Source organism: Mesoplodon densirostris, chromosome 2 (genome assembly GCF_025265405.1).
Source record: "Mesoplodon densirostris isolate mMesDen1 chromosome 2, mMesDen1 primary haplotype, whole genome shotgun sequence".
Taxonomy (NCBI): Eukaryota; Metazoa; Chordata; class Mammalia; order Artiodactyla; family Ziphiidae; genus Mesoplodon; species Mesoplodon densirostris.
Window position 1 is genome coordinate 18,750,606 of NC_082662.1, and position 14,395 is coordinate 18,765,000.

At 54.2% G+C, this 14,395-nt stretch overlaps 1 protein-coding gene across 1 annotated transcript in view; it reads left to right on the forward strand.

The window, feature by feature from the left end:
- Positions 1-14,395, forward strand: part of EPHB2 (EPH receptor B2) — a 185,913-nt gene that overhangs the window by 133,236 nt on the left and 38,282 nt on the right. Inside the window, exons 4-5 of the mRNA XM_060080684.1 lie at positions 10,500-10,655; positions 11,810-12,145. Coding sequence (XP_059936667.1) covers positions 10,500-10,655; positions 11,810-12,145 — 492 coding nt within the window. The remainder of the gene's footprint in view (positions 1-10,499; positions 10,656-11,809; positions 12,146-14,395) is intronic.

The window sequence follows — 14,395 nt, forward strand, 5'->3', positions numbered from 1 at the left end:
GGCTTATCTCCCACCTCTCCCAGACTTGAACTTCATGCTTCAGCGACCCTGAACTATTTGCAGCTACACACACACACACACGCACACACGCACCATACTACTTCAGGCCTCCGTGCCTTTGCACTGGCTGCCCCTCTGCCTGCACTGCCCTCTCCTACCGGCCACCCTGACTGGAGGGCCTGTGTTCTTCAGCAGCTCTCAAGCTCGCTAGCATCTCCTGCACAGCCTCTCCCTGACCCACCCCCGACACACACACCCCACCTCACGCCACCCCGCTTCCTCAGTGTTCCAGGGCACTTCCACAGGCCATGCTGTTCTTTAAGAGACAGTTGATGAAGTGGATGTGGACTCGGAACTGGCTTCAAATCCCAGCTGCATCTCTGGAGTTGCCTCATGTTTTTGAGCCTCTGTTTCCTCTGATAATTATACTTCCTACTCGCAGGGTCAAGGTGAGGATGCAGTAAAATTGCAAAGCATGTACGTAACCCAGCGCCTGGCACATGGTAACTGTCTGGAATCTGGGAAGCCAGATTCCAGCTGAAGAGAAAGGGCCGTCGCGTGAACAGGGGTGGCGGCAGGGGGGTGGGAGTACCCTGGACTGTGTGGCCCCAGATCCCTGGAATAGCCCTGGTCAGGAACCCAGGACGGCCTCCAGTAGCCCCATGACCTGAGGGCACTCCTGTCCCCCTCTCCGCTCACCTCCTCCATCAGGGTCTGGTCAAAGCTGCCTGCCCGGCAGACACACCACACTTAGAAACGTCCTTAATTGCTTCACCGTAGTGGGGAGTCACCCTGCAGGCAGATAATTAAAAAGTTCAGAGCTTGATTAATTGGGAGGAAATTGGAGGAATGGGGCTGCCTGCTGGGCGGGCGGGAGCCCTCAGCCCCCACCGTGAGGACGGCAGGAAGGGAGGTGGGCCAGAGCCGGGACTGGGGGCCTGACGTAGTATCCAGGGGCTGGTGAGCCGGGAGTAAATCGCCCTTAACCCACCTTCATGGCCGTGGGGTTCAGGGTCTGGCTCCCGCAGACGTCTGTGAGCTCGCCCCTCCGCACCTTTGAGCCTTCTAGCCTGCTGTCGAGTGAGGTGTTTCAGAGGGCCTGCTCTGGGCCAGGCAGTGAACAGGGCAGGCATGGGGGCTGCCCTCATGGAGCTCACACTTGGGCAGGTGGGATGGTGGGAGGTGGGGAGACAGACGTTAACCAAATGCCAAGAAGGACAAAGGGAGGATGCCTTGAGAGCCCGCTACTGGGGGCCCCGGATGAGCCCTGGAGCCTCTGACATGGTCCAGAGGCCTAGAACACAGCCTCCGGTCTGCACACAAGCTGGGTGACCTTAAGCACAAGATTCCACCTTTGTCAGACTCAGTCAGTCCATCCACAAACACTTCCTGAGACCCCCTGTCCATCACCTCTCAGCCAGACCCCGTGGGCACCCACTGCCACTGGGCTTACGGCCTTGTGCGGGGGCAGTCACACCTGTATACTCATGCAGGAGCAGAGGCGAGGGGCACAGAAGAGAGGCCCTAAACCCGGCCCTGGAGAGGGTGGCATCCCAGGAGAAGGACCCAAAGGAGCTGGAGCTGAGATGTGAAGGGCGAAGAGGAGTTAGCCAGACTGGAGTTGGGACCACGTAGCAGGCAGAGGTGACACGGAGCACAGCCCGTTGGGGAGCCGGAAGCTGCCTCCTGTGACCCGAGCCCAGGGCACGGCTGGGAGGCTGTGGGAGCTGAGGCCAGCGAGGTGGACCCTGACGGGGAGGCTGAAGCGGGCGGGACGCGCCACAGGCACAAGGGAGCCACTGAAGGGTCTTGAGCAGGGAAAGGACTTAGCAGACGGCCGTGTGGAGGCTGGCCTGGGGGAAGCCCTGGGTTCCCCTCTCAGGCGAAGAGGAAGCGTGTTAACACAGCTCCTGCTGCTGCCTTCTGACTTCTGTTGTCCTGCCAGCTGCTGGCAGGGATCCACAGAGCCTGGGTCCCAGCAGGGGCAAGTGGGGGGAGCCTGGGCATGTGGGGGAGGGGGACAGGATGACTGACATCCCCTGGGTGGTCCCAGTAGGAGCTGCCACAGCAGGGGGGTGACCCTGAGGCACTTCCTGGACTTAACCTGGAAGGGCAGGGTCCCCTTGAGGGAGGAAGGGCTGGTCAGGGAGGGGCCCCCTTCATCAAGCTGGAACACTGAGGGCCTTGGAGGCAATGTGAGAGCGTGGACTGTGGGGACACAGGCTCTGCCCCTATGTCTCTGAGTGACTTTGGACGAGGCACTTCCTTTCTGTGAGCCTCAGTTTCCTAATCTCTAAAATGGGGATACCACCTCCTACTGCACAGGGTGATTGTGAGGACTGATGAGGTTATGGGCTCCGGAAGCTCCTGGCCCAGAACCAGAAGGCACATGTAGACACACAGTGATCAGAAGCTCCTCTTTCCAGCCCAGGAGCTTGTCGCCTGCTTCCAGTGTGGCTTTGCCCCTGGCACAGATCAGCACCCTTGCCCAGCCCAGCTCAGGGGTACTGACTCTACTGGCTTAACTTCAGCAGCAAAAGCAGGAAGCGTGCAAAATGCAAAAGACACTTTGCATGAGGGAGACCCCAAAACCCCACCCACTCAGCCACAAGAGCACCACAAGCTCAGCCCTGACAAACACTCAGCATAAGCCCCTGAAAATACACAAATCAGTTCTTCCACAGTTCAAGGAGAATGCAGGGCCCAGGGTTGGGTGCCTCAGCCTGTCCACAGCCAGAGTCCCAAGGCTGGAAGAGGCCACAGAGATGGTCCCAGCCACAGCCAAAGTAGGCAGGAAGTGGCCTGGACTCACAGAGCAAGGGGCTGAGGGGGCAGCCGAGCCCTGGCCTCCCCGCTCTGGGCCTAGGACTCTTTTCTCTGTCCAAACTCCTCTCCCCGACCCACATCCAGAACTACCTGGAGATCCCAAGGCAGGAAAGTAAGCCAACTGCCCTTCAAACCTGGCACTGCTGAGCCCAGGACCACTCCCTGGCCCCTCTGCCCACAGTGGCCAACAGTCAGCCCTGGTTGAACACAGGTGTGCCAGCCTCTAACAGGCAGGGCCTAGGCCTTTTGTCTGCATGACTCAGTGCCTAGTACACAATAGGGACTTAATAAGCATCTCTTGAATAAATTCATAACTCACCATCTCCCCAACTGGACCCACACTCCTGAGGGCAGGGACTACTTCTTCTTTGTCTCTCTATCCGCAGGTCTTACCACAGAGCAAGTGGTGGGCCAAGAAAGAATGTATATAATAAAAGCAAACACTTGCATAGCCCTTAATATGAACCAGGCAGGCACTATTGCAAGTGCCTTCTGTGAATTAACTCGTGTAATCTTCCCAGCAAATATTAGAGCAGTGTCATCATTCCCCCCATTATATAGACAAGGAAGCCAAGGCACAGAGAGTTAGGTGACTTACCCATCGTCACACTGTTAGCAAGAGGCAGGCTTGGGATTCCGCCCTGGTAGCCGGCTACACAGTTCATGCCCAGGTTCAATTTCATCAAGCTCTCGGGAGTGGGAGCTAGACTGTGGTGAGCCTGCCTCTCCTCAGAGCCACAGACAGAGCCCTCTGGTCTACAGGACCCCCCAGGAAGATAGAGGAACTCCTTGCCCACCCTGGAGGCCTGGCACACTGGGCCTGACAGCATCTGAGTCCACTGTGGCACCAGTCATTTTGGGGCTTAATCCGGAGTCTCTGGGAGGCAAAGGGGGAGCACAGCTGCAGGCCAGCCAAAGAGGCTTCGAGGATCACCCGGTGCCGATTAGCAGCCCTGCCATGCCAGGCCCAGATGGAGCCCTGCCTCGGCCTGACTCATGGCTCATTCGGTCAATTATCACCTATCCCCGGAGCCCAGGGTGAAGGCCAGGAGAAAATCTGTTTCCCCATAATCCTCTCTCCTCCTCCCGGCCGACTGCCATCCCTGCCTTCGGTTGCCTGGCTAAGGGCTCTGGGCGTCTGCAGAAGGCAGGTTCTGGTTGGCTGCTTTGGCTCCAAGTCCTGGGTTTGGGGCCCAGGCTTTGGCTCTACCTTGCTGAGTGACCCCAGCAAGCCCTGTCCCCTAATTAGCCCTGACAAGATGGTCTCCGCTTGTGTCTCCACTCAGCAACTTGATAATTTTGTGTCCTGGAACCACAAAGACCTGGAGTCAAACCTCAATTCTGCCATTTAGTAGCTGCGTGACCTTGGAGCATTCACTTCACCCCCTCTGAGCCTCACTTTCATCATCTGTAAAATGGGGGTGATAATGGTACCTACTTCCGTGGGTGGTCATGTGGATTTAGTGAGAGAACCCATGTAAATCACTTGCACTGGGCTTGGCACCCGGAAAGCACATAATAAGTGGGAATTTTTATTGTCCTTGCATGCTGGGTGAGTAATAATACCTAACATTTATATAGCGCTTGCTGTATGTTCTAAGCACTTTATGTATGTTAATTTATCAAACCCACAGCTCCTGCCCTCAAGTTGCTCACTGTCCAGTTAGGAAGACAGACCTGCCTTCATTCAGCAAACTGAATTAACTGAGCAACTACTATGTGCCATACCCTGTACTAGGTGCTTGGGGTGTAGAGATTAAAGCCCCAGCCCCTACTTAAACCAGGGTTCTGTGGGTGGTTACATGTGGGTGAGGTCCAGTGGTGGGATGGGCTGTTTTTTGCTGGCTTGGATCACAAGAACTGACTCTGGGCATTTCTTCCCAACTCAGTGTTCAGTTATCTCAGATTGGTAGCTTGAGATTTGCCCTGATGGGAGCATTTTCACCATAGAAATTGGCAAACACAGCAAATCAGGGCTTCCCGCCCCCCCGCCCAGCCATTTACCAGCACACAGCCGTCCATGGAGTCTGAGTTGTGTGCTGTAGAGAGTAGAGGGCAGGCCTCCCAGAGGTGCACATGTCAGATTCACCAATCCAGCAGGGCAGGAGGATGGGAGAGAAGGACCTTCAGGCACAGAGAACAGTGCGTGTGCAGCCAGGGCATCCAGAGAACTGCCAACAGACGAGAGGTGACAGATGGGGCTGAGAAGCATTCAGGAGCGTTGTCTGGGACTGAGGGCGTTTCTGGGATGCAGAACTTCCAGTTTGAAAACTGGAGGCAACTTGGTCACCCTGGTGGACAGGCTCACGGGAGGACCCGTGGGGAGAACACTGAGAGGTGGAGAGGGATCTGAGCATCAATGCAGCCTGGTGAAATTGACATGATAATGACGGTAACAACCTGGCATTTACTTGGCCAAGTATTTTCTACCCCACTTTCTCATCTGATTCTCACAAAACCCTGTAAGGGGGATATTCGTTCACTCAGCAAATGTTTATTGAGCACCTGCTATGTTCCCACTACTCTGCCAGGAGCTAGGGAACCAATGAGAACCAGACAAACCCGGTTCTTCTTTTCCTCTCCAGGTACTTCCAGTGCAGGGTGAAGACAGATGGCACACAAGACAGACGTAATTGTTTTCTAATACAATTACAAATTGGGATGAGGCTCAAGGAAGGAAGGAAAGGAAACAGAGACTACGACTGAGGGGAGTGGCAGGAAGGGGCAGGAAGACCCCAGAGCCGCCCTTGCAGGGCTAGGTGTGCGCATTCATTCTAAGTATGCGGGGAGCCCCTGGTGAGTGTGAGCTCTGATTCATTCTCATCAGATCACTCCAGCCACTGCGGAGGATTGGCGGGGAGGCAGAGGTGGAGCAGGCGACCCATTCAGAGGCTCTTACTACATCTACACCACGCAGGTATCATCAGCTACCTTCCCGGAGGAGGAGACTGAGTCTCAGAGAGGGCGGGAGAACTGTCTGAGCCCACACACCTGTCAGAGGTACAGCCACCCAAGTCTGTGACTTCAGCTCTCATTGTTTTCTTACCACTTCTGTACAGGAGACTCAGGTGTTGGCAGGACGGGGCGCCTTCCCAGCTGAGAAGCTAGGAGCAGCGTGACCCCTGGGCCCCTGGGCAACGTGGACGGGGCAGCTGCCCCGGACCCCTCTTAGTGGGAGAAGAGGTGGCTGATGGGATCTGAGGCCCTGGCACGCCCTAGTCACTCAGTACACCTGGGATCAGAATCTGCCTCTGCTGCTAAAGAGCCATGTATGTCTGCTCCTCTCTGGCCCTCAGTTGCCTCAAATGTCAAACGAGGTAGCTGAGCTGGATACTCCCAGCTCTCACTACACCCATCCATCACTTACTAGGTACCTGACCTCGTATTCACAGTTTACAGTCCAGCCAGATCATTACAGATTTGTAAGTAATGAAAGTGGGCACCTCAACCCTTTGTGGGGGAAGACTTCCTGGAAGGGGGTGTACCTTCACTGTCTTAAAGGGGTGTAGGCGTTGGCCTGATGACAAAGGGAGGGCATTCCAGGTAATCAGGGCAGGAGAGACACAGGCCGGAGGTGTGTGTGTGAGCCTGGGCGGCACCATATGTGGTTGACTGTGGAGCATCGGGCACAAGGCTTGGGGCGGTGGGCACTGAGGGGGGCAGGTGCCAGCCTTGGGGTCCTGAGTACCCAGAGGAATTTAGGGAGCTCTTGTGGATTTTTCTGAAGTAGGAGTTTTATTGTGATGTAACTCACATACCATACAATTCACCTATTTAAATTGTACAATTAAGTGATTTTTAGTGTTTTCACAGAATTGTGTAACCATCACCACAGTCAACTTTAGAACATTTCATCACCTCAGAAAGAAACCCCGTACCCATTAGCAGTCAGTCCCCATTCTCTGCTCTCTCCAGCCCCTGGCAACCACTAATCTACTTTCTGTCTCTATAGATGTGCCTCGTCTAGACATTTTCATATAAATGGAAGCGTACACTATGTGGCCTTTGTGTCTGGCTTCTTTCATGAAGCACACAGTGTTTTCAAGGTTCATCCATGTTGGAGCATGTATCAGTGCTCCATTCCTTTTTATGACCGAATAATATTCCATTGTATACCATTGTGGATTTTTAAATGACACAGAAAGATTTGTGCTTTAGAAAGCTGGCCCTGGAGCATGGGCAGGAGGAGGCCAGATGGCCATGAGGGGCTGAGGAGTGGGTGGGAGGAGCTTTCTGGATGCCCACAGGGGTGGGAGGGCCGCAAAGAGGAGCCAGGACTGGGCCCTGCTGAGGAGGAAAGACCTGGTAATTGATTGGCTGCAGGGGGTAAGGGGAAGGACGAGGCACCCAGGGTTCCCGGTGACCAGGTGGAAAGCGACACCACTTCTCAAGACAGAAGAGCGGGTTTTATGAAGCACAAAGATACAAAAGATACAGAAAGCGTAGAATGCCCGGTGGGAGGGCCGAGTGGTGGCCAGGCAGTACACCCAGTGGAAAGGCTTCTGGAAGAGGCAGCCTGGGGAGTCAAAGAGGGGCCAAGACATGGCGATGGGAGAGGACAGCCAGGAAGGTGGTCCAGATGGAGGGGCTGGCACAGCGTGGAGGGGAGAGTGGGCAACCACCCACCAGCCAGGCCCGCAGAACCGCCAGCAGATGGAAGAGACGTGCTAAGCTGGGCAGGCTCTCGCCTGAGAGGGAGCCAGGAGGATCCCAGTCTTGGGACCAAAAGCTTCTGGCATCTATCAGGATAGTCCTAGACCCTCACAGAATCCCTGTGTCCCCATTCTACAGCAGAAGAAACTGAGGCTCAGAGAGGTCAACCACTCAACTAGAGCCAGGGCTGCAGCCTGCGTGTCTTAACTAGACAGTGCCGAGATGGTGGGCTGCCCCTTCGTCCAGCCAGCAGGGAGAGGTAGGTCCCCAAGAGGGAGGGCAGGCAGGAGGACTCCGGGGCTCCAGGGCCAGCACAGCAGAGTGCAGAGAGCCCCGGACAGGCGCCCAGAGCAGAAGCTGCCAACCCCTGCCCGGCACTCATGGACTGTTGGCCCAATGCAAGTCTCCTAAAGGCAGAAGAGTGTGGTGGTTAGGGAAGTGGCCTCTGCAGTCCGACCACCCGGGATCCAATCCCAGCTCTGCCACCGTAAGCCCACATCCTCGGAAAGTTGCTTCACCTCTATGCTTTCTTTCCCCCATCAGAAAAGGAGGGGGACAACATTACCTCTGTCATAGGGCTGGGTGAGGCATCGATGAGTTACTATGGGTTAAGTCCTTAGAACAGTGCCAGCATTTAATAAGTACTCAATAAACGTTGTCCATTTCATATTTACACTCTGAGCCCTGGTTTCTGTACCATGGATGCCCGAGGCACTCACTGCCATCCTCTTCTTTGGTGTCACCATAGCCTGGTTGGTTGCATCAAAGTACTGTCTTTTCCTTGTCTGGCGGCTCCTTAAGGACTGGGCTGAAGCCAAGATCTTCTCCGAGATCCTGGCAGGGCCTGGACAGGGTGGCATCAGCCAGGGCTGCAGGGTTAGGAAGGGTGCCACCTCCTGGAAACTCCCTCCAAAAGGCAGGCAAAGTAGGGCCCCAGGCGGGTGGAGGATTCTGTTTTCTAGCACCCCAGGGGGAACTGTCCTTGGCTTATTTACTGAGACTTCCCTGAGATTGTAACTGCAACCCCTGGGCCAGGCACTCTTCATCACATACAATCCTCATGGCTACTCTATGGGGTAGATGCACTCTTACCGATGAGAAAACTGTAGCTCAGAGAGGTTGAACTACCTTTCGGAGGTCACCCAGCAGACCAGTACGTGAACCAGATACAGTTTAATAATGCCAGGAATTGTTTAGGCAGTTTTGCCTGAATTAACCAATGTAATCCTCATAACAACTCGAGGAGGTAGGTACTGTTGTCCCCATTTTACAGATGAGGAAACAACTTAAGTGACTTGCCCAAGGCCAGATGGCAGGGACAGATTGCTAGGATGGGATTTGCTAGGCAGCCTGCACACTAACCACCATTCCTCACTGCCTTTCTACTTATGTGATCCCCAAAGCCCAAGCTCCTTCCACTTCAGCAGGCAGCTTCAGGAAGTATTTATGGAGCGCCTGCTCAGTGCCAGGTCTATGCTAGGCACAGAGGAAGGAGCTGTGGTTCAGACAAGGCTCCAATCCTGGGGGAGCCGAGGGCATGGCCAAGAGATCCCCTTGATGAATAATTATGGCAGGGGGGTAAAGTACCCTGAACTCAAGTCATGTAAGACCGAGGAGGGCAGCGTCTCTGAGGCTGGAGCTGGTTGAGGAGTTGGGAGGAGGGCGAGTTGCTAAGACTTGGACTTGCAAGATAAGCTTGAAGACTGGGCCTGGAAAAATGATTTAGGGAAATCTGTGTGAGCCATTTACATGAGGAAACTAACGCTCAGAGCGGTGGAGTTGCTTGCCAAAGGTCACACAGCACATGAACATGGAATGCAATCCAGGTGAGAGCCCCCGGCCTGTGGACAATTCAGCTACATTTCATCCCAAGGAGGAACTTGTCCATTGGAAAGCTCTTCCCTCTCTACCTCTCACTTACCTCTTGCTTGATCCCCCACCTGAGGCACCACAACAGAGCTGAGATTATGAACCCCAGTAAGCAGAAGAAGGCCAAGAAAGGGGCAGGGCCTACACCCCAGGCCTCCTGATTCCCAACCCAGGACCAGGAGGAAGGGAAGGGTGGATTTGCACATAGGCCCACACAGGAGTGGTCACCCTAAGCCCTGAGCTTTAGAGCCTGAATCCAAATCCTGAGCATCCCCCCAGAGCAGGGGCGAAGTCCAAAGCCCATGGGAGAGCCCAGATTGCTGAATGCCCACCAAGTGTAAATACTGCCCTCCCCAGGCTGTCCCTGGTACTGCATGCCCTCTTTATTTCAATAAATTGATCAAACACCTGCTATAATAACAGCTCCTATTCCCTGGGCACCTGTACTTTACAAGACCTCATGCCATGTGCCTTACACACTTATGCCAAGTGCTCACAATAGCCTGCAGAAGTGGGTCTTAACATCATAGTTCTCCTAATAAAGAAACCAAATCTCAGAATGGTTAAGCCACTTGTCTGGGCCACACAGCTAGAAAAAGGCCAAAGCAGCAGACTCAGGTCTGTCTGCTTCCAAAGCCAGAGTTCTTTCCTGCTCTACCACATCACCTCTCTACATGCCCCGTGCTGTGCTAGGACTTTTTTTTTTACTGTAATCATCACAATCATCTGGAACCCAGGAATCTAGTTACAAGAATCAGGGCCCAGCCAGCCATTAGTAAACAAGACTGGGCCATGGGCACTGCCCTAGACCTCTGCAGAGTCTTCAGACTAAGTCAGGATTGGTCCTAGAAGCTGTAGCACAGCCAACCTGGAGTAGATAAAGGATGATTGCTAGGGGCACCAGTTGAACCCATAAATAGCTTCAGAGACAAGAAACCAGGTAGCCTGAAACCTTCTGGGCACAGCTAGGACTGTCATGTTGGGGCCTGGAGACCCCCAAGAGCTTCAGGAGATGGGGTTCCCCATCAGTGACACTGTGTGGCTGCTCTGTGATCCTGTGTGGCCACTCTGTGATGCTGCACCGTCCTTCCAAGCCTGTGGCCTGAGTCCTCGTATGGTTTCCCCAGTGATTCTCCTCGTCTTCTCTCCAGGTTGCCCATCTGGAACCTTCAAGGCCAACCAAGGGGATGAGGCCTGTACTCACTGTCCCATCAACAGCCGGACCACTTCAGAAGGGGCCACCAACTGCGTCTGCCGCAATGGCTACTACAGAGCAGACCTGGACCCCATGGACATGCCCTGCACAAGTACGTTCAGGGCCCTAGAAGGGCGACGCCTGACCAAGTCCCGAGGCCACCTGCTGAAAAGCTCAGAGTGAGGGTTGGGTGGCTCTCCGGCTATAGTTTCCTAAGTGAGGAGCAGCCAATTACCTGGTGGGAGGGGAAATGGAAAACTGGCTGGAAAGGACCATCCTGGGGTAGTCATGCTGCCAACATGCAGACACCACAGAGCTGGCATCTGGCTCCTTATCCCCTTCTGCTAAGTCACATGGAGTATGAAGTCAAGGTCTTGATTCACAAAGGGACAGAGAATGGGAAGTTGGCAGAAGAAGAACCAACACAGGTGGTGTCTGTGGTAGAAAAGGCTTCCTAGTGTTCTTTCCTGGCAGCAGCTGCCTGAATCACAAGCCAAGATTCTCCAAGAACAGGGTGACTGTGAGGGCAATGTCACAACCCTGTATCAGACAGGAATGGCAGTCAGCTGCAAGTAGCAGAGAGCTGACCCCAGTGGCTTAAACCATAAGGATTTATTCTCTCACATAATAGAAACCCAAAGATAGGCAGCCCTGAGGGTAGTGTGGTAAATCCATGAACTTCCCTGAGACCCAGCACTTTCTTCTGCTCTTCCATCCATAGCATGTGGTTTCTACCCTTCAGGTCACATCATAGTCCAACATTGCTGCTGAAGCTCCAGCCATCACACACATTCTCAGCAGCAGAAAGAATGAAAGGAACAAAAGGACATGCTACAGCTGTCTCTTTTCTTAAAAAAAAAAAAATAAGTCCTAACCAGCAATTTCTGTATATCAGGGGCCAGCACTTAATCACAAGAGGCTGGGAAATAAAGTCTTTAGCTGGAGGTAGTTGCCACCCTGAATAAAATTGGGTTATAAGCAAAAAGGGGAAATAGATATTGAGTGGATATAATCCCCAACACAAAAAGACTATCCCTAGCGAGGAACACCAAGGAGGGTGGAGTCCAGGGAGAAAGGTTTAAGCAGATGTGTGTACCAGGATGTGAGTTATATTCTAGAAGCCTGTCTGTTGGGTGGAGAGGAGAAAGGATTTGGAGGAAACCTTTTGGGAGGCCTAGGCTGGAGCCAGGGCAGTGGGCACAGAGGGATCTCTTGGGGAACGTACCCCCAGAGCCCCCACTGACCGACACCTCTCCCCCTCCCCAGCCATCCCCTCCGCACCCCAGGCCGTGATCTCCAGTGTCAACGAGACCTCACTTATGCTAGAGTGGAGCCCGCCCCGGGACTCAGGAGGCCGTGAGGATCTTGTCTACAACATCATCTGCAAGAGCTGTGGCTCCGGCCGGGGCGCCTGCACCCGCTGCGGGGACAACGTGCAGTACGCACCCCGCCAGCTGGGCCTGACCGAGCCTCGCATTTACATCAGTGACCTGCTGGCCCACACCCAGTACACCTTTGAGATCCAGGCCGTGAATGGCGTCACCGACCAGAGCCCCTTCTCACCGCAGTTCGCCTCTGTGAACATCACCACCAACCAGGCAGGTAAGCACTTCAAATGCAAGCGCCCGGGGCAGCTCTGCGCCATGCTGAGCCAGATGGGTATCCTGCCAGCCCTTGTTAAAGACTCCTCCACATCTGTGGAGTGCTTTCCTCTTTTCCAAGGCTGTCCGTGTGATCCAGCCACCTGGGAGAGTAACTGTTGCCTCTCCACTGTAGTGGCATATGTAATAATTGCAGGCATTTGTTAAGCATGTGTTATTGAAGGTGAGAGTAAAGCTGCTGTAACAAAAGGGCCCAGTGTTCGGTGGCTTAAAGAACAGAGAAGTGCATTTCTCTCTCATGTAAGAGTCCAGGGGTGAGCAGTCCAGGTAAGCAGGGTCGCTCTGATCCACTTGGAGATTCAGGGACCCGGGTTCCTTCCGTTTGGTCTCACCAGCCTCCATGCTCCTTGTCTGCTTGGTTGAAGCTGAGTTGCAGTTTTGTCTGCGCTCTAGCCTGCAGGAAGGGGAGAGACAGAAGACCCAGGGTAGCGATATGTTTTAAACAAGGTAGGCAGAAGTGGCGCCCGTCGCTCCTGGGCTTGGTCCACTGGAAAGAACGTGGTCACGTGACCTCGCCGAGCCACAGAGGAGGTTGGGAGATGTAATCTCTCCCAGCCTAGCTCAAACCTCCATCACAGCAGAAGGTGGGGAGACAGACTTCAGTGGACATCTAGCAGTTTCCACACATGCTTTCTCTGAACCTTCAGTCCCCTCCAGTCTAACTCCACCAAAACTCCTCTCCCCAGGCTCATCTGTAATAATACTTTCTGTGACCCCATGTGGCACCCCCATCATCTGCCCTCTTTCCTTTACAACAAAAAAAGTTGCCAAACAATGCAGTCTCACTACCTCCCCCCATCCCCTCTTCACTCCACTGCACTCAGGCTTCCGGCCCTACCTCTCCACCAAAGCCACTATCCTCAGGGTCACCTGGGACCTCCAGATGGCCAGGTCCAGGAGACGCTTTCCAGCCTCAACCCCACCCAAGGGCCATGTGAGATTTTCAAGGACCTTATGGTTCCTGTGGTTCCTGCAGAAGACTCTGTGGTTGGCATTGTGAGTGTGCCCCCCAGTTGTTCACTCAGCAACCTTTGCCAAGCCCCTGCTGTGAAGCGTGGTCTGGGCCCCATCTAAGTAGAGCCAAGGGAGGTCAGGCTCCAGGACAGAAAGTGAATGGGCTGCCCAGCTTATCTTTCGGATGCCAGGTGGGGCCCACACAGTAAGCACTCAGGGCATCCAGAGATGGAGGTCCAGGAAGGCTTCCTGGAGGGGGCAGGATTTGACCTGCAGTTTGAAAGACTAACAGAATTTTGAAGGGAATGATAGAAATAAATAGAATTTGAGAAGGAGGAAGGGCATGCATAAGGACACGGAGGGGCTCTGCCTGGCTGAGGAGTGCTTTCACACATGACCTCACTGCCACCCCCCCGGCCTCCTGGAGCAGGAGGAACCTGTGTCCTCATTTCACAGAGGATGCTCAGAGAAGTTGAGTCACTAAGCTAGGCAGGGTGCAAGGCAGGAATTGACTAGGTCTAACAGACTCCAGTGCTCAGCACAGTCTACGGTGCATCCAAGGAACCATGGACTGTGGGTCTGATGAGTGTGCGTGTGTGAGTGTGCATAATTGTGAGAATGTGTGGTGTGTCATTGGATATGTCCGAGTGACCATGTGTTTGTGATTGCACATGACTGTCGATGTGGCTTCTCACGTATACGTGCATTTGTGAGCATGGGTGTGTCTGAATCAGAGGAGCATGGCGGGGGCTGTGTCTGAGCTTGAGTTTGTATATCTGAAGGTGGCTCAGCCCGTCCGTGTGTTTGTGTGTGGGAAGGAGTGTGGTTTTGTTTGTCAGCGTTCGTGGTGCTGCTGGGCTGAGAGGGTGCGGTTACGAGCATGTGCTGCGGCACTTGCAGGCCCGTGGGTGCATTTAAGCCCCCCTCAGGTTGGGGTTGGGTTGGAGCTGACTCAAGGAGGGCAATCTGAGAGAACCCTCCAAAGCCAGCAGCTGTTGGCGAACACACCTGGCAGATTATGAAGCCTCAGCTGTGAGTCTCTCCAGCTTGACAAAGCTCTGAGGGATCGAAGCCAGGCTCCCAGTGGGGGTGGAGGCGAGGGAACTCTCTTCACCTGGGAGGAGCTAGAATTCCCCAGAGCCCTTGGAGTTCTTTCTCTAGCTGTGGAGGCCTCCCCTGCATCCATTTGGGAGCCCTGAGTGTCAAACTGCTTACTTAACCAGCTCAGCTTATTAGC